The 23,493-nt window shown below is 43.4% G+C and overlaps 2 protein-coding genes across 3 annotated transcripts; one reads left to right on the plus strand and one right to left on the minus strand.

Moving 5' to 3' along the window:
* Positions 1-625: 625 nt before the first annotated feature.
* LOC115111417 (solute carrier family 2, facilitated glucose transporter member 8) lies at positions 626-14,532 on the minus strand. Its single transcript, XM_065011478.1, has 10 exons — positions 14,206-14,532; positions 13,844-14,006; positions 13,412-13,618; positions 13,082-13,181; positions 12,144-12,355; positions 11,587-11,736; positions 6,572-6,680; positions 5,909-6,076; positions 1,922-2,067; positions 626-1,589 (listed from the first exon to the last, which is right to left on the minus strand). Exons 1-10 carry the CDS (start codon positions 14,295-14,297, stop codon positions 1,446-1,448), a joined length of 1,491 nt encoding a protein of 496 aa, XP_064867550.1. The 5' UTR covers positions 14,298-14,532; the 3' UTR covers positions 626-1,445.
* A 123-nt stretch (positions 14,533-14,655) lies between these two features.
* On the plus strand, positions 14,656-21,975 carry LOC115111416 (tetratricopeptide repeat protein 16). 2 transcript variants are annotated; one of them, XM_029637439.2, is made up of 14 exons: positions 14,656-14,836; positions 16,001-16,191; positions 16,317-16,407; positions 16,575-16,718; positions 16,880-16,980; positions 17,555-17,684; positions 17,916-18,130; positions 18,361-18,653; positions 19,252-19,393; positions 19,723-19,888; positions 20,249-20,385; positions 20,598-20,669; positions 20,785-20,944; positions 21,196-21,975. In XM_029637439.2, exons 2-14 carry the CDS (start codon positions 16,001-16,003, stop codon positions 21,361-21,363), a joined length of 2,010 nt encoding a protein of 669 aa, XP_029493299.1. In that variant the 5' UTR covers positions 14,656-14,836; the 3' UTR covers positions 21,364-21,975. The 2 variants fall into 2 exon arrangements, with proteins under 2 accessions (XP_029493299.1, XP_029493298.1); XM_029637438.2 differs by lacking the exon at positions 14,656-14,836 and having other exon boundaries at positions 14,845-16,191.
* The last annotated feature ends 1,518 nt before the right edge of the window (positions 21,976-23,493 follow it).

Consider the following 23,493-nt stretch of genomic DNA (forward strand, 5'->3'; position numbering starts at 1 on the left):
GGCCAGGAAACAAAGAAGCTGACATTTCCATTCACAGTTGAAAGGATTTGAAACATGAGACGATATACTGTATAATCTCGGGAAATGTTAACGGCATTAAAAGTGCAGAAGTCAAATGGTCTTACAAGTTTATACAAATGTAAGATGGGAAATAAGGCAGATAATTGCAGGTGTAGGCGATCAAACGACCCACCACAAGTTTGAGAAGTCTCTCAAGGGTTAGTCACACACTCATTTCATTGCAATAGCAATTCCATGTAGTCTTATTAAAATCACTTTATTCATCAATTATACACTTAGTCGACTTCTGCTTTTATCCCATCCCCTCCGACAGACACACAGGTTGGAAGGGGATGCACACTGGGCGCCCATGGAGCAGGTGTTGTGCTCAAGGGCACAACAGCAGGCAATGGCATCTAGGATTTGATACCAGCTCCGGTTGCCAGCTCACTTCCCGCCAGAATTTTCCCATCAGACCTGGGTTTCCAACTGGAAACCCTCTAACCGCTAGGCTTTCATACAGTTGAGTGCCCACTGAACAGACCCCATAACCCCTAGAACTATTCAGAATAAGAAAACAATAGAATGTCTATGGTAAAAAAACAATGTACAGTGCTAGTATGGATGAAATAGACAAGTATTTTATTAACATGATATTATGACCATTCACTACTGTAGCACATTCAGTTTCAATGTTTTGGCACCAGTAATAGTATAACACATTATATTAGTGTGCATTGATACTTCATGTGTAGTCACAGCCATTCTTACCAAAATGACATACTTTTCTCCACCTTCCTAATATGTTTCAGTAAACACATTTAGTTATTTCAGAAGAAAAACATGACAAATAACACCAACAGGACATTTGTGCACACTTAAAAATGTATACCCCCATGGTACAAAGAGAACATTAAATCAGTAAAGTCTCTAATTATCAATATGGGCCAAATTTTAACTTCCATGCACATAGCCTTAGTTGTTCTCACATTTGAAAATGTTGTAAACTCTTCTTGTACTTTTACCCCCAAAAAATACATAAAACATAATGAAATGCAAGCATTGTAAGTTGAATTGACAAATATTTCTGGAGCACACATATTTTGTAAATCTTCAAGTGTGATGTGAGCTAAACTACTCCAGAAATGTTTTGTTGTTGGTAAAAGTGCCCTTAAAAAGGGGGCTTAAGAGGTCCAGCATTCATTCAGGGTGCCCAAAAGGCCAATGGCTCAGAATGCAAGGCCCACTATTAAGTCTGAGCGTATCAAATAGGCATAAGTCAGCCACAACCATTTATACCTTTTCAAGTCACAGAATGAGATAATCTATCGCTAAGGACCATCCGGATAGGACTACCCAGAAAACTATTGACCACAAAGTATCGGGAAACGCTGTCGTTGATGTTATATTTGGGGTTGGCATTAAGTTAGTCTATTGTAGCTTAATTATTCTGGAGTCCCTTTGAATTGTGTCTGGATCTGCTCCAGAGTTTTGCCTTTGGTCTCCGGGACGAAGAGGATGGTGAAGACTATGTTGAGCGCACAACACCCAGAAAACAGCCAGAAAGTCCCAGCATTGGTTAGAAGGTCCTGAAATAAATTCATCATGGATTGTTATTACAATTCCCAAATTCATCCTTACAGTTACCAGTATTACCTCAGACATCTTAGCTGATCCTGTAAACTGTGTTTTGTCTTGGACACTGCACTAAACTACCTTGCTCGACGTGTTTAGCATCTAAATATATACATAGCAATTTGTGTGTATCTGTAATAAAACATGTTGAAGACATTTGTCTCTATTAGGCTAAGAACATGCAAACCATAACTTCAAAATGGCTTCCTGCCAAGCCCTCTGCCTGCAAAACATCCCTTTATCCCCCTCGTCTGCCACACGATGCCCCAAATCAGCACCAGCTCACCATCAGGTCCTGGAAGGTCTTGGTGATGATGAAGGCAGAGCCCCAGTTGGTGAGGACACAAACAGAGCTGGCAAACCCCTTTACTCGCGAAGGAAAGATCTCAGACATCACCAGCCAGGGGATGGGACCCCAACCAAGAGAAAAACCTGAACGGACAACAGGTTATGCCGATGAGAAAACATATCACAAGGCAAAATGTCAGATCTGAACTTATACTCATTTATATTTTATGGTTAATAGTCATTTCAATATTATAGCCAAAAGACATGGAACAACTTATAGGTGACTAAACCTACTATACTCTAAAAACATTACTAAACACTCCTACAATGCATTCGAAAAGTATTCAAAACCCTCAACTTTTCCCAGGTTGTTACTCTACAGCCTTTTTCTAAAATGTATTAAATTGTTTTACCCCACAATAATTATAAATGCAAACACAGGTTATACATTTTAGCAAAACTAAAATCACACATTTACATAAGTATTCAGAGTGAAATGCTTGTTTCTCTAGCGCCGACAGTGCAGTAATATCTAACAATTTCACAACATACACACAAATCTAAGTAAAATAATGGAATTAATATATAAATATATGGACGAGCAATGCCAGAGCAGCATAGACTAAGATACAGTAGAATACAATCGTGGCCAAAAGTTGAAAATGACTAATATTAATTTTCAAAGTCTGCTGCCTCAGTTTGTATGATGGTAATTTGCATATACTCCTGAATGTTATGGAGTGATCAGATGAATTGCAAAGTCCCTCTTTTCCATGCAAATTAACTGAATCCCCCCAAAAAACATTTCCACTGCATTTCAGCCCTGCAACAAAAAGACCAGCTGACATGTCAGTGATTCTCTCATTAACACAGGAGTGAGTGTTGACGAGAACAAGGATAGAGATCACTCTGTCATGCTGATTGAGTTCAAATAACAGACTGGAAGCTTCAAAAGGAGGGTGGTGCTTGGAATCATTGTTCTTCCTCTGTCAATCATGGTTACCTGCAAGGAAACGTGCAGTCATCATTGCTTTACATTAAAAAAAAGCTTTACAGGCAAGGATATTGCTGCCAATAAGATTGCACCTAAATCAACCATTTATCGGATCATCAAGAACTTCAAGGAGAGCAGTTAAATTGTTGTGAAGGCTTCAGGGCGCCCAAGAAAGTCCAGCAAGCGCCAGGACAGTCTCCTGAAGTTGATTCAGCTGCGGGATCGGGGCACTACCAGTACAGAGCTTGCTCAGGAATGGCAGCAGGCAGGTGTGAGTGCATCTGCACGCACAGCGAGGCAAAGACTGAGGATGGCCTGGTGTCAAGAAGGGCAGCAAAGAAGCCACTTCGAGGAAAAACAGACAGACTGATATTTTACAAAAGGTACAGGGATTGGACTGCTGAGGACTGTTGTAAAGTCCCCTTTCCGATTGTTTGGGGAATCCGTAAAAAAGACAAGTTGAGCACTACCATCAGTCCTGTGTCATGCAAACAGTAAAACATCCTGAGACCATTCATGTGTGGGGTTGCTTCTCAGCCAAGGGAGTGGGCTCACTCACAATTTTGCCTAAGAACACAGCCATGAATTAAGAATGGTACCAACACATCTTCCGAGAGCAACTTCTCCCAACCATCCAGGAACAGTTTGGTGCTGAACAATGCCTTTTCCAGCATGATGGAGCACCTTGCCGTAAGGCAAAAGTGATAACTAAGTGGCTCTGGGAACAAAACATCGATATTTTGGGTCCATGGCCAGGAAACTCCACAGACCTTAATCCCCTTGAGAATTTGTGGTCAATCCTGAAGAGGCGGGTGAACAAACAAAAACTCAAATTCGGACAAACTCCAAGCATTGATTATGCAAGAATGAACTGCCATCAGTCAGGAGGTAGCCCAGAAGTTAATTGACAGCATGCCAGGGATTGCAGAGGTCTTGAAAAAGGAAGGGTCAACACTGCAAATATTGACTTTTTGCATCAACTTCATGTAAATGTCAATAAAAGCCTTTGACACGTATGAAATGCTTGTAATTATACTTATTCCATAGTAATATCTGACAAAAATATCTAAAGACACTGAAGCAGCAAACTTTGTGAAAATTAATATTTGTCATTCTTTCAACTTTTGGTCCACGACTGTACAGTATATACATAGATGAGTAAAGCAAAATATGTAAACATTAAAGTGACCAGTGTTCCGTTTATTAAAGTGGCCAGTGATTAAGTCTAAGGCATTAGCCTCTAATGTGCTAGTGATGGCTATTTAAAAGTCTGATGGCCTTGAGATAGAAGTTTCAGTCTGTCGGTCGGTCCCAGCATTGATGCACCTGTACGGACCTCGCCTTCTGAATGATAGCGGGGTGAACGGGCAGTGGCTTGGGTGGTTGTTGTCCTTGATGATCTTTTTGGCCCTCCTGTAACATCGGGTGGTGTAGGTGTCCTGGAGGGCAGGTAGTTTGCCCCCGGTGATGCGTTGTGTAGACCGCACCACCCTCTGGAGAGCCCTGTGGTTGCAGGCGGTGCAGGTCCCGTACCAGGCGGCGATACAGCCCGACAGGATGCTCTCAATTGTGCATCTGTAAAAGTTTGAGGGTGCCAAGCCAAGTTTCAGCCTCCTGAGGTTGAGGAGAGGAGAGCCAAGTTGTTGGTAGCAGGCCGTGTCGGTGGCACTGTGTTATCCTCAAAAGCGTCCGAAGGTGTTTAGCTTGTCCGGAAGCAAGATGTCAGTGTCAACGAGTCTTCTTGGGTATGACGCTACAAGCGTGTCACCCCTATATTTGGTGAATTTCTCCCATTCTTCTCTGCAGATAGTCTCAAGCGCTGTCAGGTTGGATGGGGATAAATAAAATAAAAAGTACCACAGGGAAGTGTTAAAGTTATAATTTTTATCCAATCAAGGAGCTTGATCCTAATTTATATCACGTATAAATGAGAATCTACAGAAACTATTATTTATTAGCTGCACAGCTATTTTCAGGTCTCTCCAGAAATGTTTGATCGTGTTCAAGTCCGAGCCACGCAAGAACATTGAGACCTGTCCCAAAACCACTCCTGTGTTCGCTTGTTTCATCAGACCAGAGAAGCTTGTTTCTCATAGTCAGAGTCCTTTAGGTGCCTTTTGGCAAACTCCAAGCAGGCCGTCATGTGCCTTTTCCCGAGCGGCTTCTGTGAAACCTCTACCATAAAGGCCTGATTGGTGAGGTACTGCAGAGATGGTTGTCCTTCTGGAAGGTTCTCCCATCTCCACAGAGGAACTCTGGTGCTCTGTCAGACTGACCATTGGGTTCTTGGTCACCTCCATGACCAAGGCCCTTCTCCCCCGATTGCTAATTTTGGCCGGGTGGACCGCTCTAGAAGAGTCTTGGTAGTTCCAAACTTCTTCCATTTAAGAGTGATTCAGGCCACTTTTCTTGGGTACCTTAAATTCTGTAGAAATGTTTTGGTACCCTTCCTCCAGATCTGTGCCGCGACACAATCCTACAGCAATTCCTTCAACCTCATGGCTTTGATTTTGCTCCGACATGCACTGTGTCAACAGTGGGACCTTACAGTTGTGTGCTTTTCCAAATCATATCCAAACAATTGAATTCACCACAGGTGGACGCCAAATCAAGTTGTAGAAACATCTGAAGGATAATCAATGGAAACAGGATGTACCTGAGCTCAATTTCGAGTCTCACTGCAAAGGGTCTGAATACTTATGTGAACGTTGTTTTTTTTTTACATAGATGTACAAACGTTTTTTAAACCTGTTTTCGCTTTGTTATTATGGGGTAGTGTGTGTACATTGATGAGGTATAAAAAAAAAAAGTAATACATTTTAGAATAAGGCTGTATGTGGATAAAGGGAAGGGGTGCAAATTCTTTCCAAATGCACTGTACATTGCTAACAATTTGATTTAAATGTGTTTATTTAGCCAAGATAGTTTGCTGGGCAACAGTAGTCACTGTTTTCTAGACTAGACAGAGCCCAATCCAAGTGTGGAGCTCACCTGTGATGAAGAAGCCCATGCTGGCCAGTGCGAGCCAGGACAGCCCAACCGCAGGGTTCTCTGCAAGGGGACTCTCTACTAGGCAAAGTCCTGAGGAGTTACCATGGGTTTCACTGGACAACTTGAAGTAGACACCAAAGGCAGCAGTGCTTAGGCACATAGAAACGCCTTGATATATAAAGGGAGGGAGAAATTGACATTTTTCACATTGGTGAACAAGCATAAAGATGGCAGAGTACAGACATTATGTCATAGTTCTAAAACTATGGCACGCGACATGGCTCAATCTTTTTCTTCTTTTTGAATTGCTGGTGTCTTTGGAGATTTGGATCATATACTGTGCTGATACTGTGCTAATGCCGATACAAAAAAAAAGAACCAAAAAGCGTAACGGAGAGCAAGCTACAATACAGCAAACGAGGCATTTGTGGTAAGTGCATGGAGGCCTCCATATTTATGCATGTCCGCCATTGAACAATTATTTTTAGGGAGTTGGGGCCCAGTTTGGGTGAGATAATCTGATGTCAAGCTTGACAGCGCCTTATTTCCACCCCCTACATTTTGAGCGGGATTGCCACAAAGGACTCAATTGATGCATTATAATCAGTGGTGGAGGAAAGTTAAGTATCTGATATTACACAGACACGCTTGAGACATATGCACCTGAGAGGATGAGGAGAAGCTTTCTTCCAGCGCGGTCCATGACCAATGCTGCTACTGCAGTGAACACTACCTGGATTGCTGCTACTACCACCGTAGCAACATTGCTGTTCTGAAAAACAAAATCACCATCTGCCATTTAATACATTTTACCCAACTGGCATGTCAATATCCATAGGATTGATATTATTTAGATCATATTACAGCTTATGAATAGTAATGTGTAAAAACAAACAAATTGAACCAATAAATCGACACTGAACAAAAATATAAAACGCAACATGTAAAGTGTTGGTCCCATGTTTAATGAGCTGAAATAAAAGCTGATCTTAAGTTGTGCACAAATTTGTTTACATCCCTGTTAGTGAGCATTTCTACATTTGCCAAGATAATCCATCCACCTGACAGGTGGCATACAAGGAAGCTGATTAAACTGCATGACCATCACACAGGTGCACTTTGTGGGGACAATAAAAGGCCACTTAAATTAGCAGTTTTCACACAACACAATTCCACAAATGTCTCAAGTTTAGGGAGCGTGCAATTGGCATGCTGACTGCAGGAATGTTAATCCACCTGGCGTGTCAGATTTTTTTTTTTCAGCAAAAGCTATCCAAGCGTTTATGTTAGGATATCTCTCTCAGCAGACAAAACATCACAAACAGCTAGCAGCAAAGTTGGTCACGAAAGTCAGAAAAGCAATTAAAATAATCTCTTACCTTTGATGATCTTCAGATGTTACACAATAAATGTTCCTTTTGTTCCATAAAGATTATTTTTATATACCTCCATTTGGTTGGCACGTTTTGTTCAGAAATCCACTGGCTCGAGCGGTCATGACGGGGCAGACAAATTCCAAATAGTATCCGTAAAGTACGTAGAAACATGTCAAAAGTTTTTTTTATACTCAATCCTCAGGTTGTTTTTACAGTAATCGATAATATTTCAACAGGAGAGAGAAAATGTCTGCTCAAAGCTGTTGCGCATGCAAAACTCTGCTGGCACCCAGCCATCCACTGACGCGATGTGATCCTTCTCGCTCATTTTTCAGAATAGAAGCCTGAAACTATGTCTAAAGACTGGTTGATATCCCTTTAAATGGAGGGAAGGCATGCAATGGAACAGGGAGATGTTTCTCTTAGGCACTTCCTTGTTGGATTTTCCTCATGTTTTCACCTGCAATATCAGTTATTTTATACTCACAGACAATATTTTGACAGTTTTGAAAACTTTTGTGCTTTCTATCCTAATCTGACAATTATATGCATATTCTAGATTCTGGGCCTCAGAAATGTAATTTTAATCATAGGTACACTTCAACTATGACAGACAAAATGAGAAAAAAAATACAGAAAATCACATCGTAGGATTTTTAAATGAATTTATTTGCAAATTATGGTGGAAAATAAGTATTTGGTCACCTACAAACAAGCAAGATTTCTGGCTCTCACAGACCTGTAACTTCTTCTTTAAGAGGCTCCTCTGTCCTCCACTCGTTACCTGTATTAATGGCACCTGTTTGAACTTGTTATCAGTATAAAAGACACCTGTCCACAACCTCACAGTCACACTCCAAACTCCACTATGGCCAAGACCAAAGAGCTGTCAAAGGACACCAGAAACAAAATTGTAGACCTGCACCAGGCTGGGAAGACTGAATCTGCAATAGGTTTGAAGAAATCAACTGTGGGAGCAATTATTAGGAAATGGAAGACATACAAGACCACTGCTAATCTCCCTCAAACTGGGGTTCCACGCAAGAGCTCACCCCGTGGGGTCAAAATGATCACAAGAACGGTGAGCAAAAATCCCAGAACCACACGGGGGGACCTAGTGAATGACCTGCAGAGAGCTGGGACCAAAGTAACAAAGCCTACCATCAGTAAGACACTACGCCACCAGGGACTCAAATCCTGCAGTGCCAGACGTGTCCCCCTGCTTAAGCCAGTACATGTCCAGGCCCGTCTGAAGTTTGCTAGAGAGCATTTGGATGATCCAGAAGAAGATTGGGAGAATGTCATATGGTCAGATGAAACCAAAACTTTTTGGTAAAAACTCAACTCGTCGTGTTTGGAGGACAAAGAATGCTGAGTTGCATCCAAAGAACACCATACCTACTGTGAAGCATGGGGGTGGAAACATCATGCTTTGGGGCTGTTTTTCTACAAAGGGACCAGGACGACTGATCCGTGTAAAGGAAAGAATGAATGGGGCCATGTATCGTGAGATTGATACTTACTACTTATTTTCCACCATAATTTGCAAATAAATTCATTTAAAAAATCCTACAATGTTATTTTCTGTTTTTTTCTCTCTCATTGTCTGTCATAGTTGAAGTGTACCTATGATGAAAATTACAGGCCTCTCATCTTTAAGTGGGAGAACATGCACAATTGGTGGCTGACTAAATACTTTTTTTGCCCCACTGTATATACTGACTCTGAAAAACATCAAAAGAAAGATGCCCAGGGTCCCTGCACATCTGCGTAAACGTGCTTTAGGCATGCTGCAAGGAGACCTGAGGACTGCAAATGTGGCCAGGGTAATAAATTGCAATGTCCGTACTGAGATGCCTAAGACAGCGCAACAAGGATACAGGACAGACAGCTGATCGTCCTCGCAGTGGCAGACCAAGTGTCTGCTCGTGATTTCCTGCAAGTCAGGAATGTCAGTGTTCTGCCATGGCCAGCGAAGAGCCCGGATCTCAATCCCATTGAACACTTCCAGGATCTGTTGGATCGGCGATTGAGGGCTATGGCCATTCCCTCCAGAGATGTCCAGAAACTTGCAGGTGCTTTTGTGGAAGAGTGGGGTAACATCTCACAGCATGAACTGGCAAATCTGATGCAGTCCATGAGGAGAAGCACTGCAGTGCTTAATGCCACTGTTGGCCACACCAGAAACGGACTGTTACGTTTGAACCCTCCCCCCTTTGTTCAGGGACACATAATTCCATTTCTGTTAGTCACATGTCTGTGGAACTTGTTCAGTTTATGTCTCAGGTGTTGAATCTTGTTATGTTCATACAACTATTTACACATGTTAAGTTTGCTGAAAATAAACAGTTGACAGTGAGGACATTTCCTTTTTTGCTGAGTTTATAAAGAGAATCCCTCTCCTATAAACTGCATAAGTAAGTAGCCAGAGACCATATCAAACTAACGGAACCTTCCCCTTTGGTCAGAATGCATAAAAGGATTGCCAACAGAAATTAAAATTAGACCAGGAAATGTGAGCCGTGAGTTACACGGTTGAAATGGTTGGAACTTTAAACCTCAACACGAGGTGAAGAAAATACCTCACCTCCCAGACGAGACCAGAACATTGCCAGGTTGCAGCTGTGAGTGTAAAGTGGTCTGAATCCTGAACCCTGAGTATCGACTCGAGGTGTTGGCGAGAAGCTCATCTTCCAGACAATCACTGTACGCTAGTCTCATCACCCAGTGGGAACCATCGACACTGCTGGCTAGCTAGCTATCTTCCAGAGTGAATAACAGTAGAAAACGGGACAGGGGAGACCCCTTTCGGACAATCAGAGCCATACAGCTTGCGGGAACCAAAAAAGGCCAACAACCTTCCTAAAGAGGGCTGGTTCCGACAGACTAAGGAACTCACAAATACATACATAATTTCTTATTCCAAACGGGGTGTGCAAACTATATGATTAAGGAGAATAGTTCTGAAATGTATCAACGATAAGCATCTTTCTTTCTCTCCCCCTCCATGTTGTGTATCCTGTTATTATTAAGTTAGCTAGTAAATAAACCAATTTGTGTAGTACTGAATCATGAGGCTGTTTTTTTTTTACCCCCCTTTTCTCCCCAATTTCCATGGTATCCAATTGTTAGTAGCTACTATCTTGTCTCATCGCTACAACTCCTGTACGGGCTCAGGAGAGACGAAGGTTGAAAGTCATGTGTCCTCCGATACACAACCCAACCAAGCCGCACTGCTTCTTAACACAGCGCGCATCTAACCCGGAAGCCAGCCACACCAATGTGTCAGAGGAAACACCGTGCACCTAGCAACCTCGGTTAGCGTGCACTGCGCCCGGCCCACCACCGGAGTCACTGGTGCGCGATGAGACAAGGATATCCCTACCGGCCAAACCCTCCCTAACCCGGACGACGCTATGCCAATTGTGCGTCGCCCCACGGACCTCCCGGTCGCGGCCGGTTACGACAGAGCCTGGGCGCGAACCCAGAGTCTCTCGTGGCACAGCAGTAAAGCGCCCTTAACCACTGCACCACCCAGGAGGCCCATAGGCTGGGTTTTTTGCAGATGCATGAGATTACAACTGTTTAGAATGATGATATGAGGTAATAATTAATAAGATTGCTGTTTATCGATGTAATAGATATACCATAGACTAATTAAGGAGATGATAACTCTTAATCTCTTCCGTGGTGCCCCAAATTCCTTCTGAGTTAATTGTTAGATGATCATTTTAAAATCGGGTAACAATTAAACATTGTTAGTGGATTAAATAAATAAGTAATCAGATTAATGAAAGTAAAGTCACAATGGCCACTGGCAAGCTGGAGAAGTGTGCTCTTCACAGATGAATCCCGGTTCCAATTGTACCGGGCAAATGGCATCATGTGGGCGAGGGGTTTGCTGAAGTCAACATTGTGAACAGAATGCCCCATGGTGGCGGTGGGGTTATGGTATGGGCAGGCATAAGCTATGGACAATGAAGACAATTGCATTTTATCAAATGGAGATTTGAATGCACATTTGAGGCCCATTGTTGTACCATTCATCCACCACCATCTCATGTTTCAGCATGATAATGCACAGCCCCACATCGCAAGAATATGTACACAATTCCTGGAAGCTGAAAATGTCAGTTTTAATTTATTTAAATTGACTGATTTCCTTATATGAACTGTAACTCAGTCAAGTTTGAAATTGTTGCATTTATAATTTTGATCAATGTATTAAAACTGTAATCATAAAAAATAAAATAGCTCATTCCAGCAGCCAAAATACCTCAAATAACACTTAACAATTCTTACCTTAAAATGGGCTTCCTCAAAGATAGTCTCAGCATAGAACATGATGGCGTTGATACCGGTGAGCTGTTGGAAGAGCATCAACATGATGCCCACTCCAAGGGGCTTGTATACTCCAGGGTCCTTAAGATCAGCCATCCCCAAACTACCTCCCTGGGTTTAACACAAAGCACACAGTCATCACACCCTCTTATTCCCATTAACATGAGTCAGATGTGTTGGCATGCTTCTTTGTTCCCGATTCTCCTCACACTATATCCACTGAATGGATGACAACCGTTTCTCAGCTCTGCCAAGTTTATCTCTGCTCTGCTTCCATATAGTAGTGGGGCTGACCAGAATATACTCACTCAGATACAAAACCATGCAAGTAAAGACAGAGTTCCTTCAGCTGAAAGTTTTGGATTTTCCCCCACATGTTCTTATTGATTTGGTGCAACACAGAGGTGACTCAATATTTCACAATCCATACCTTTGTCCCTTGTATTATGCCATTGCACAATGTCTTTTTCAAAGCAAGTCTTATACCTCCTGATTATTAGGGAATACACAAAGCTCACCTGGTCGTCAGAAGCATCCTCAATGCGGGCACACTCCCACTCTGCAGGGGCATCTGGCCCCCTCAGAAAGCGCACTGCCTCCTCGGCTTCCCTCCGTTTACCCTGAGACAACAGGAACCTGGGGGTCTCGGGCATGAAACACATGAACACCATCATCATGGTGGGTGGGATGGAGCAGCAGATTGCCAGCCAGCGCCAGTCCAGAAACATCCCTGGGATGTTAGTAGAGTAGGGAATTTGAGAGGACAGTAGTGGGATGACCCTAGTTGGATCCTTCCCAGTGAAAATTAACCACTGACATTCTGGATTCCACATACAGTGGTGTTGATATTATGTAACTCCAGAAGATGAACAATGAAAATCTATAGTGTCGATTATTAGTATCCATCACCCCACTAAATTGAAATATGCATAATGAAAAGCCTCTGCCTTACAACATTCCTCAGCCAAAGACCATTCCTTCTAAACAGAAGACAATAATGAGACAAAACAGCCTACCACGCCTGCAATAGTACTGTCTATTGAGGAAAGTATCTTGAGAAACAAGCATGTCATGTCAGTAACTTGATTAGGCATAGCGGTGGCTTGGGAGGCTGGCACAAATGAGAGCTCTCAGTTAGCAGGGTGGAATCTTGATCATTCCTGGTGATGAGGATGATGATCACATGACATGTGTTTATCAAGGTTCGGTTGCCAATACTGATTGGGATTGGAAAACCTTGCACCACATCATTAAAACATGAACCTCTACCCGTATGACTACTGTTGTAACCTCTGTCAAAGTTGTACAATACAGAGAAATCCTTAGTGACATAGTCAGAAATCCCCTCCGCTGACCAGATACAATATTTAACAAAATTAAGACTTTCTCATGAGATTCAAAACGATAGTCATAACATCCAAATATTGCTAACAAACGGACACCTACTGTGGTATACCTGCTATATATGCCCCCATGATTCCTGTGACCACCATGAGTTGAACACAGGAGCCCATTGTCCCACGGACACGCTCATGGGCAATCTCTGAGATGTACAGCTAGGGCACAGAGGAAGAGAAAAGTGAAAAACTATTTTCACACAGGAAGAGTATGCAGCATGGCATATCAATATAAATAATTCAACATTTGAGGTGCTATGTAAAATAGAACTGTATGATGAAATAAGATCATTAGAATGCAGGCATTCACATAATACACATCATGGTCAATTGTAACTCCCTCTGACCTTAAACTGATAGCATAAGAGTAGACATTCCATAGTACTTACTGGCACCACGAGTGACGTAACCCCACTTGCCAGTCCTGTGAGTACCCTCCCAAGATACAGCATCCAGACATTCTGAGCAGCAATGACAATAGTAAAACCAAAGATATAAGGTAGAGAGCAGAACATAAGACTCAGCTTCCTCCCGATCTTGTCCACCATCCAACCGCCGAGTAGACCTCCTATAGCAGCTCCAATCGTCACGATAGACTACAAAACAAAAACAGTCAAATAAGTGGCTAATGCCCACTTTCATCCACTCAGGAATGATTAGGGCCCTATGTCCCCCCCCCCCCCCCCCAAGAGTGGCGTGGCCTGACCAAGAAAAACTCTGGGTCCTTGTTATAGCATGACAAGGATTCAAAGCATATCCTAGTGGGGTTATGAGAGGGGGGAAAAAAACATTATTGTCATGGGACCCAGAATTGATCTTACCCCAAACCACGAAGCCTCGTCATCATCTAGTTGTAATCTTGGGTCAGTGATTGTGCTTAGTTCAGGGATGGCAGGGGAACTGTACCCCAATACAAACCCAAAACTCAAGGGACCAAGGACAGCTGCGAGAGTGGCCAGGAACAGCTTTCCATTCTTCACCTTGCTGTTGAAAGACAGAACAGGTGGGGTTACAAATCAGTATCTATTGTAACAATAACATTACATATAAGACTTCATCTCAACAACACGAGACCATGTTTTTAGTAAAGAACAACATCATGTTATGTGGTATAGGGCCACCAAAGATATTGGGTTAAAACTTTTCTTACAGACATGTTTCTAACAATCAATAACAAACTTACTCAAGATATGCGTCCTGTTCCGACCTCACTCCTATGTCTTCTCCATCTTCTGTATCAAGCAATCGTCTTGACTCATTTTGGATTTCAATCATGGTTTGTCCTGTTCGCAGTCACTTGACAACCATGAATGTTGAACATGCAAAGCCAGCGACAGATAATTTAGCAAACCTGTGCAAAAAAAATATACGCGAATTGAAAACTACCACCGCGCGTGAGACTAGAACCACCAAATTCAAATCGACAATGATCAGGAAAGAACGAAAATCATAATTATATTACAATTTTTAAAGCAATATATTCGTTTCAATGTTGTCAACTGACCGACCGACCAGCGGATTGTGAAATCTGGTCTTGTGTTTTCATATAATCAGTTGATGTGCACGCTAGCAATTAATTGCAATTTCCGGTTTGGTTTTTCAAAATAAAAGTGCAGCTGTTCTCAGGACGCAGTTTCGTTCGTTTCACAGGGAATGCGTTCCCTAACGAAAATATGCAAATATCTGCTACAACGCGCCAATAGGATCTCGCTAGCTCATGGTTTTGCCCACATGTAGTACATGTGGCTTTGCCCACATGCTTAATTTGCTGAAACTCTAAACGACACAGATAAACTATTTGGCGTATACCACGGGTATGACAAAACATGTATTTGTACTGCTCTAATTACATTGGTAACCAGCTTATAATAGCGATAAGGAACCTCATGGGTTTGTGATATATGGCCAATATACCACACTCGTGCCTTATTGCTTAAAAATCCTCTATCTAGCTCTGACAACAGGCACACTTCTCATTTCAAGTAATTGTTTTTTTATTGCCTAAATGCCACGTGCGTCCACTCCAGTGTATTTGTAACAACCTAACTATTACGAAACGTATATTCGATTAAATCCGCCTCGTGTAGGAAATGAGCAAATAATAATTGTTGTTGACCAAATTCACTATGAGGGGATTCGATTAATCCGACCCGGGTGAAAGTTGATTGTAAATTCGCTTGGAACCGGGCCGCCTCCTGGGCGTGTGCCAGGAGCCCCGTTCAAAGACCACGGCAAAATTGCCTCAAAACAAAATGTACGTAAGTAATTAAGCACGGAGTAATGATAAGGATGCTATTTTCACCTGATTGCCTTTGAAAAAAAAACACTTAATCTGCCTTCTCAATGAAAACTAGTTTGAAAATTCATTCGAAGATTTATGTAATATAAAATAGATATTGTGTGTTTCTGAGCGGAGCAGATTACTGTTCGATTTGAGAAGGGCGCGACTCCCGCTTTTGCACGCCACGAGCACTATTACAGGGGTCCCCGGAGCTCAGCATAATCGAATCAGCCCACTCTCTCCTTGACTGCCATACAAAAATTCCTCACTTCGTGTGCCTATTTTTATGGACCGATTTTGGGCCGAGTAAAACAAATTGATTCTCATTTGCCTTTCAGGTTAAAGTTAGAAATTCTTCTCAAAACATTAAAATTGTAATTATTTATGTAACAAAAGCTTGTGATCAATCAGACAGAATGGGCGTGGTAAATCCACTAGCCGCTCATGCACATGTTGTTCGTTCCCTTGGTTACATGGCGCTCTCAACAGTGACTGAAAGCAAAGAGAGAAAAACAACTGTAGAAACTTTTCGCACTAATAGCTAAGTAGCTAGCTACCCTGTTATATGCAAATACGTTGGTACGTTAGAATTATAAAGTAGGCACTTTTGCGATCCCCTACATTAGCTATGAATGCCAACTAATTGCTAGCTAACGTTAGCTGCATAATATAAGGCATGTCTGTTCCTGCTCTGAAGATGGACCAACAGGTGGACGACGACAGGGTTTTGTTCCCCACTGCTGTGTCGGAGGAAGTGCTCGTGGAGGCGCGGCGTAAACATGCCATCTGCCGGCTCTTTGGGTCCAGCAGCATTTTCCTATCATCTGAAAGCCGGAGAGGGGACCGGCCGGATCTCGTTAACATTTTAACAAACAAAGCCATTGAACAGTGAGTTTGACATGGCAACAGGTTGATGCAGCTTCTTTGACAATGTATTACTTTGATCACATGTCAAAAGGATCTCTGAAGATGAGTTTGCCAAGGGTCACTCACCTATATTTAACAATTTGCAGCTATGAGAATGGAGAAGAGGCAATGGCAGAGTCCCAATTTTCAAAGGCTGTGACATTCTTCACCAAAGCTATCCATCTTCAGCCGAAACAGGTACAGGACCACATAAATTGACATCAAGTACCAAATGATTCTGAATATCTACAGTAACTGCTGTTGGAAGGAGAACAGATGGGAGTGAGGTTGATTGTTTAACTGAAATATAGTCTGATTTGTCTGAAAGAATTGTCTGAAGTTGTCATACGTGTCCCGACTTCCAGACCCAGCTCTATGTGAGCCAGGCGGAGGCCTATTTACAGTTATGTGACTTCCAATCTGCAGTCGTCAGCTACAGGCATGCCTGCCTCCTGGAGCCTCATGCTAAGACCTTATACACACGTCTAGCCTTCATCTATTACCTACAGGTGAGAGTGAGGAGGGAGAATGTCCCCCAAAGCGGCCTGCTGTGTGATGCAAACAGGATGATCATTCCTACACAGTCAAGCAAGCATCCAACATAATTGAAATACTTCTTGCTTTCACTTGAAAACAGTTTGTAATATATAAAATCTTGTCCACTCCACAGGGCCAATGTTTGTATGATAAGGGCATGTTCCTGGATGCTCTGGAGTCGTTTGCCAAGGCTGCCGAGCTCAAGCCTAGCTGCAGGTCATATCACATGAGGAGGTCAGTGTGAAATACGAGTTATTCACATGGAGAGCTACGTGCATAAAAATAATAGATGTATTACTGTTTCCTCTATTTACAAACACTTTCTTTGGCTTTATCCATATGTTATCTGCCTAACGCCTCGTGCATACCGGTTGCGTCAAACTGTAAAATTCCGTCAAATTCCGGCAGACGTCCATTCATTTAATTGGGAGACAATCTGCACTGCTGCGACTCATCTGCGGGACTAGGTTGCGGTTCGTGGCACTGCGTGCAGTGTGTCGCATGCGCTGGATTTTTAAAGCTTGTGTGTTGCTTTGCCGCGTGGTGTCAGTAGTAAACCACAGAAGAAGTTGCTAATGTGTGGTGTGAATCTTTTTGCTGTGATGCGGCACTTGGATTGTGAAGACTATGTCAAATGTACCGTACGGCAATAACCTGTGTGGACGCGGCATAAGGAGGTCATGTGAGATCCTTTGACCTCAGCCGTCTCTACAGATAGACAGACACCTTGTACAGCCATGTGATGGTGCTATTCACCTAAGATTTAAAGTGTGAACCACTGAAGTGTCCCCCTTTGTTGCTGTTGTAGCCTGGCATGTCTGACGGCCCTGGGCCGCTATACTGACTGTCTGAGGCTGGTCAGTAACTGGCTGGAGGCAGACTCTCAGACCGCAGATCTGTTCACCCTCAGAGCACGGCTCCACAAACAGCTCAACCAGGTCAGTAGTACACTCTCACACTCCGTTACCTCTGTGTTAAACACTGGGCAATATCTGACAATACCATGCTAGAAAGAACAAAGGTGTGGCGATTTCTAGTTTTAACCCTAGGGATAAATAGCTTATGTACTAGCTCAACACGTGACGTCATTGCCACTTTTATCTATATAAATGATCAAAAGTCTAATTTACATGCAATGTAATGTAATGACTGCACAATTATCTATACAGGTAAAAATGTGCTACCATGATCTGAGGTCCGCTTTGATTCTCAGTCCGTCGTGCCCAGAGGCAGGTGCCCTGCTGGGCCAGCTAGAGGAGGCCAGTGAAAGTGCCAGGCAGCAGGCCGTCAGCAGGGCCTTGGCAGGGGAGCTCACAGAGGCCCTGTCCAAGATCAACACAGCCCTGGAGCATTGCCCTGAGACTGGGCGGCACTACCTCTTCAGGTGTTGATGGCAGAGTATTTATCAGGTTCTGATACACCAAGCAAGGTGGTTGATTAGGCCTGTGGTTTATCTGATACATGCCTGACCCCATTTTACCATACTGTTCTCTGCTACAACTGAAGAGATATACATCTACATGTACCTGTTAGGAGAAGCTTCTCTACCAATCTATAGTAAATGAGGATACATACTGTCTATTATCCACTAATATGTAATATTTTGCACCATAGGGGTATTCTGTACCGCAGGCTGAAAGAGTTTACTGCTGCCATTGAGGACTTGGTCCTGGCTGTGGAGCTGAGTGAGGCTGGAGATGCGGGAGACCAGGGGTCGGGGCTGAGCGGACACACCCAGGAAGACTGGTGGGCCGTGCAGGGAGAGGCCCAGGTCCAGCTGGTGCTCACCTACAACGACTTTGCTGTGCAGTGCTTCTCCCGTAGCTTCTACACAGAGGCAGTCCTGCTGCTCAACAAGGCCATCCAGGAGCAGAAGGAGGAGAGTGGCCTCTACATCAACAGAGGAGGTGAGAAGAAATGAGCGGAGGGGATAATAGAGGAGGGTAAGATCAGGGAAGTGAGGTATGTCTGAGGGGGGGTGAAGGAGGTGAGTTTGGCTGAGGTGAAATTAAGTGAGGAAGGCTGTGGGCTCCCACCTTGAAAAAGGTGCAATTGAAGTCTGGCCCAGTGAAATAACAATATTGTGTAACTATAGATGGTGGGCAGGAGTCTCTGAGATCAAAAGAGAATGTGTTTGAAGTGACTGGTGATGTGATTTTATATCTCCTCATACAACTTGAATACGTTAATGCAGAAAGTCAGTACCTATCCATGGCCATGGGAAGATGTTTAGAGGTTGGGGTGCTGACAATTTTTTTCTCCCCGCGCTGCTGAAGGCTATTTTTGTTTGCTTATACCGGAGTAATAAAGGGCCAGGGCACTAATTTTGTGTATTTAAAAAAAAAAAAAAAAAAAAGATTATCAGGGGGCGCTGCAGCACCCTCAGCACTCCTACTTTCCGTGGCTATGCCTACATCCATAACATCCAATTTCAGGAATGAGTGCATCTGGGTAGACCGCACACATCACTTCAGATATTTATAAAGGTGGTTGTGGTTTGTGCAGACTGTTTCTTCAAGCAGGATGAGTGGGAGTTTGCCCTGGCTGACTACCAGCAGGCGAAGGAGATCTCTCCTGATGACCAGGTCATTAGGATCCGCCTCGCTGTCATCCACAACACCCTGGGAACACACTGCTACCAGGACCGGTGAGTCTCATCCACAACACCCTGGGAATACACTGTGACCAGGACCGGTGAGTCTCATCCACAACACCCTGGGAACACACTGCTAACAGGACCGGTGAGTCTCATCCACAACACCCTGGGAACACACTGCTACCAGGACCGGTGAGTCTCATCCACAACACCCTGGGAATACACTGTGACCAGGACCGGTGAGTCTCATCCACAACACCCTGGGAATACACTGTGACCAGGACCGGTGAGTCTCATCCACAACACCCTGGGAACACACTGCTACCAGGACCGGTGAGTCTGTCTATCATCCACACCACTGTTTCTTGTCTTCACCGCAGGAAGTACCAGGAGGCAGCTGACAAGTTCTCTGAGGCCATCAATTATAACCCTGGAGTTAGCCGGTACTATGAGAACCGAGCCAAAGCCCACAGTAAACTGCCCAACGTTGAGGGGGCCAAGCAGGATGCCATCAGTACCCTCATCCTGGACCCCACTAATGATCAGGCAAGACCCTCAACACCTATATGTCTCATCCACTCTATCCATAAAACTAACCTTGGCCTGTACAAAAACTATGGACCAGATATTCTGAGCTTTTATGGCAAGGCCTTAACATGACTTTGTCAGGAAATACGAAGGGCCCTAGTTATGCAAGTACAAAGCTCTCACTACTTGTTTCCTATGCAGTTGGGGGGAAACCAAACATGTTTTTTTATAAATACATGAATGGTTGATTCTTTCTTTTAACCAACATTTCATTTTATGTAATAAATGTTTCATAAAGTGGTGCGGAACTCCCACGGTGCAGAACTGACTGCTGTAGTAAATCTGTCTGTGTGTGTGTGTGTGTGTGTTTGTGTGTAGGTGGTCCCTCTGCTGCTGAGTCTATTCCCAGGCTGCTCCGTGTCAGATGTTCTGTCCAGTGAAACGGCCAGGACGGTCAAAGCCCAGCTGATGGACAGCATCCAGGCCTGCAAACAATCTGCATCCTCCGTGCTAAGGTTAGGCTAGCACTGTTTGTCTGCAACCCCTTCCTGTTACTGCTAAACAGGTCAGACCTGAGTCAGAAAGATATATGTCCAATACTTAATCTTCACTTGGTTTAGTTTGCCAGGTACAATATAACCAGTGGAATAGTTCCCAAAGTGCAGAATCCAAGCTAAATTAAGCACACCTCAAGTACTTTAATGTTTTTGACATATTTTGTTTAAAGGGCAGTTGGACAGGTCCAGATGAAGCCTTATCCTGGACTACAAATAAGCTTTTTCAACAGAGAGTCTCAATTGTAAGTGATTTGTAGTCCTTTCATAGGCTAAATATGGGTGTGTTCACCAGTCCCAAAGTGTACAAACTAACTGTGGTGGATGCTAATTACAGATTTCCTTAACCTGTTTCCCCAGAATGTGCAGTGAGCTTGACAAGATAACCCTGTCGCATGACGCAGACAGCCAGTCTGACAGCCAATCCTCAGAGGACCAGTTCGACCAGGGGGCGGAGCCTCTTAAAGCCTGTGTGGCCCCGCAGGAGGTATACCAGCAGATTGTCAGGATCAACCAGCAGGTACGAGACCAGGAAGACATCCAGACACTGGGACAGACAAACTCATCTAACCTCATCTAATGAGGTCACTCAATAAAGCCCTTCAATTCAAACTCTCTTTTCCATACCTCTTATTCACCAAATCACATAAAACGCTCATGCTTTCCACTCACATTCACCATTGATCAGTATTTGTTTTAGTTGGATCCTCCACCCGTTGAGAGCATCTCTCATACTGACCAAAGGTGCACTTTCTGTGTTGGCTGTGCCAGGTGAAGCGAGCAGTGCGATTGGCCCTCGAATGGCGGCAGCCTCTACATTATGACGGGCCCCGTCTGTCCCCCGGCTGCACAGTGGAACAGGAGCAATCTGCACTGGGCTCAAAGGACAGGCCATACCACTGGAGGAAGTTTGGGGGGTTTGGAGTGAATTCCAAATGAGCAGCAACACTATGGCATTTACTACTGTTCGGTTGACATGGTGGAACTGTTGGTCCACTGTTGCTCTTCAGCCCTCTGAGCTTGAGTGTGGCCATAGTAATGTAGAGGTTGTGATGGTACCATATTGTTCTTAATCCAATAGGTGTCAGTAGAGGCACAATTTTCCATAGTTCCACCTCACCTGTATGGATTTATTTAATTGATCCATTAATCTAGATTGTCAGGGCACAACGATTTTGTTATGGTATTTTCCTCAAGTTTTTGTATTGTTTATGTCCATAGATTAACAGGCATATGGAGACATGTGAAGGGCGTATGACAAAAGGGAATAGGTGGGGCAGTTCAGTGATATGACAGACATAAAGGATGGAAATACTGTACTGTAGCTCTATTGTGTCGGTTCTATAAGCTTGAGAATTTAGTTGAATGGTAATACCATTGTCTGTTTAGCTATTTTTTTTAACAGTATACAGTAAACCTTTTTAACAGATTGTTTTGTGTTGGAAATTTGTCTGAAAAGTATGTTTTTCCAAATTAAAAGATATTTATCCAGATTATAGACCATTGTATAGATTGAATTCATATTGGTCCTGTAAATAGATCTAGAGTTTAAAATATTTCATGCGTGGCAATAAAGTGGTTTACAGTGTGTAATAGTTGGGGATTGTAGCATATTGTACATGGGAGACTGGAGAGAAGTTGTTGTTTGGAGAGCGGAGCAGCTGCCCCCTCCCAGCACTGTAGTAACATTGGAGGAGAAAGGAGTTGACACTCAACCCTGTAGAAAACACCCCAGCAGTAGCTGATCACATACACTCCATCCATCCATACCAGCTATTTCAATTGCTGAACAAACAATACTTCATTTGGCTTAATTTCTGACCAGAATGAAGGAACAGTACAAAGTCTCCTCAAGCTCCCCTTGCCGGTATAAGAATTTGAGAGCAGTGGCATAGTCACATGCGGAGTGGAACAACGGAGAAAGTCATATAAAAGTACATGTTCATACACCGTACGCCAGATACCACCCAAATCTTCTCAATGGTGTCTGTCCAATGTTGGTGCAGACGACCACGGAGCCCATGCCCAGACTGATGTCAATCCTCAGATGTGGTGTTGACTTTCAGTCGCTCCATTTGGAGAGCGTGGTCGGGCCGCCGCCTTACAATGTGGTGTCTCAGTGGGGATGGTGCTTGGTGCCTGGTTCAGCTCCCTCAGACAGTGTGTGTGTGTGGGCTGCAGCCCCTGAACAAAGTGGTCTGGGACAGACGGTGGTCGTAAAGGAGCTGAAAAGTGTTTCACACCCGCGTAATAAAAGTTTCAGGTTACTGTCCTGTCAGGAATGGGAAATGCGTCCAGGAGATCCCAGTGGCCGTCAGGTTTTTACCCCAGACAAAAACACCTTTCTCTGGGCACAGGAGCTGGTGGCTTGGCACCCTGTCAAATAATTAATGGTGAACCGGAGAAGTTTCATTCACGTATGGCTGGAAACTGTTTTGTCTAAGACATTCAGAACACGTTTGAACTCTTTGGGTAGTGTTCGGAGTAGGTGACGTGCAGCTAATGCACGCCACTATGTCGTCCTGAAAGGGAAATGTAGGAGTCTTGCCGTTTTATGTGTACGTCTTTAAGTGGATTAGTGCCGCTTCATTTATTTGCCAGTCATGGTGTGTATCAATGGTGATACAAAATTACTCAGATACAGGTAGTTATTTTCCATTCACATGAGGGGTCTTTGCTCAAGGATGCAGAATCAGATCAAATGAAGAATCAACATTTTATTTTCAAATATTTCTTACAAAAAATATTTACGTACGTGATAGTGAAACAGTTAATTACAAACCTTCCCATTACAATAAATAAGCATTATATAAAGTATAGTTCATCATGGTTAAAGAGAGCGAGGTTGCAAAGTAAGGAAATAAAGTGAAAGTTGCTTGGTCACTCACTTTACTGGAATAAATACCTGCCGCCTCAAAAACATTCTAAAGTTTTGCAGTTGGTTTACAGCCTAGCGTCTGGACCGGATTCCGCTACACTCAAAAGTCTGTTGCACCAGATGACATGTTTGGCACCTAGGGGATATATTGAAGCAAGTACAATGTGCTTTCACAATCTTGTAATTTTCAT

This window comes from Oncorhynchus nerka, linkage group LG27 (genome assembly GCF_034236695.1).
Source record: "Oncorhynchus nerka isolate Pitt River linkage group LG27, Oner_Uvic_2.0, whole genome shotgun sequence".
Classification (NCBI taxonomy): domain Eukaryota; kingdom Metazoa; phylum Chordata; class Actinopteri; order Salmoniformes; family Salmonidae; genus Oncorhynchus; species Oncorhynchus nerka.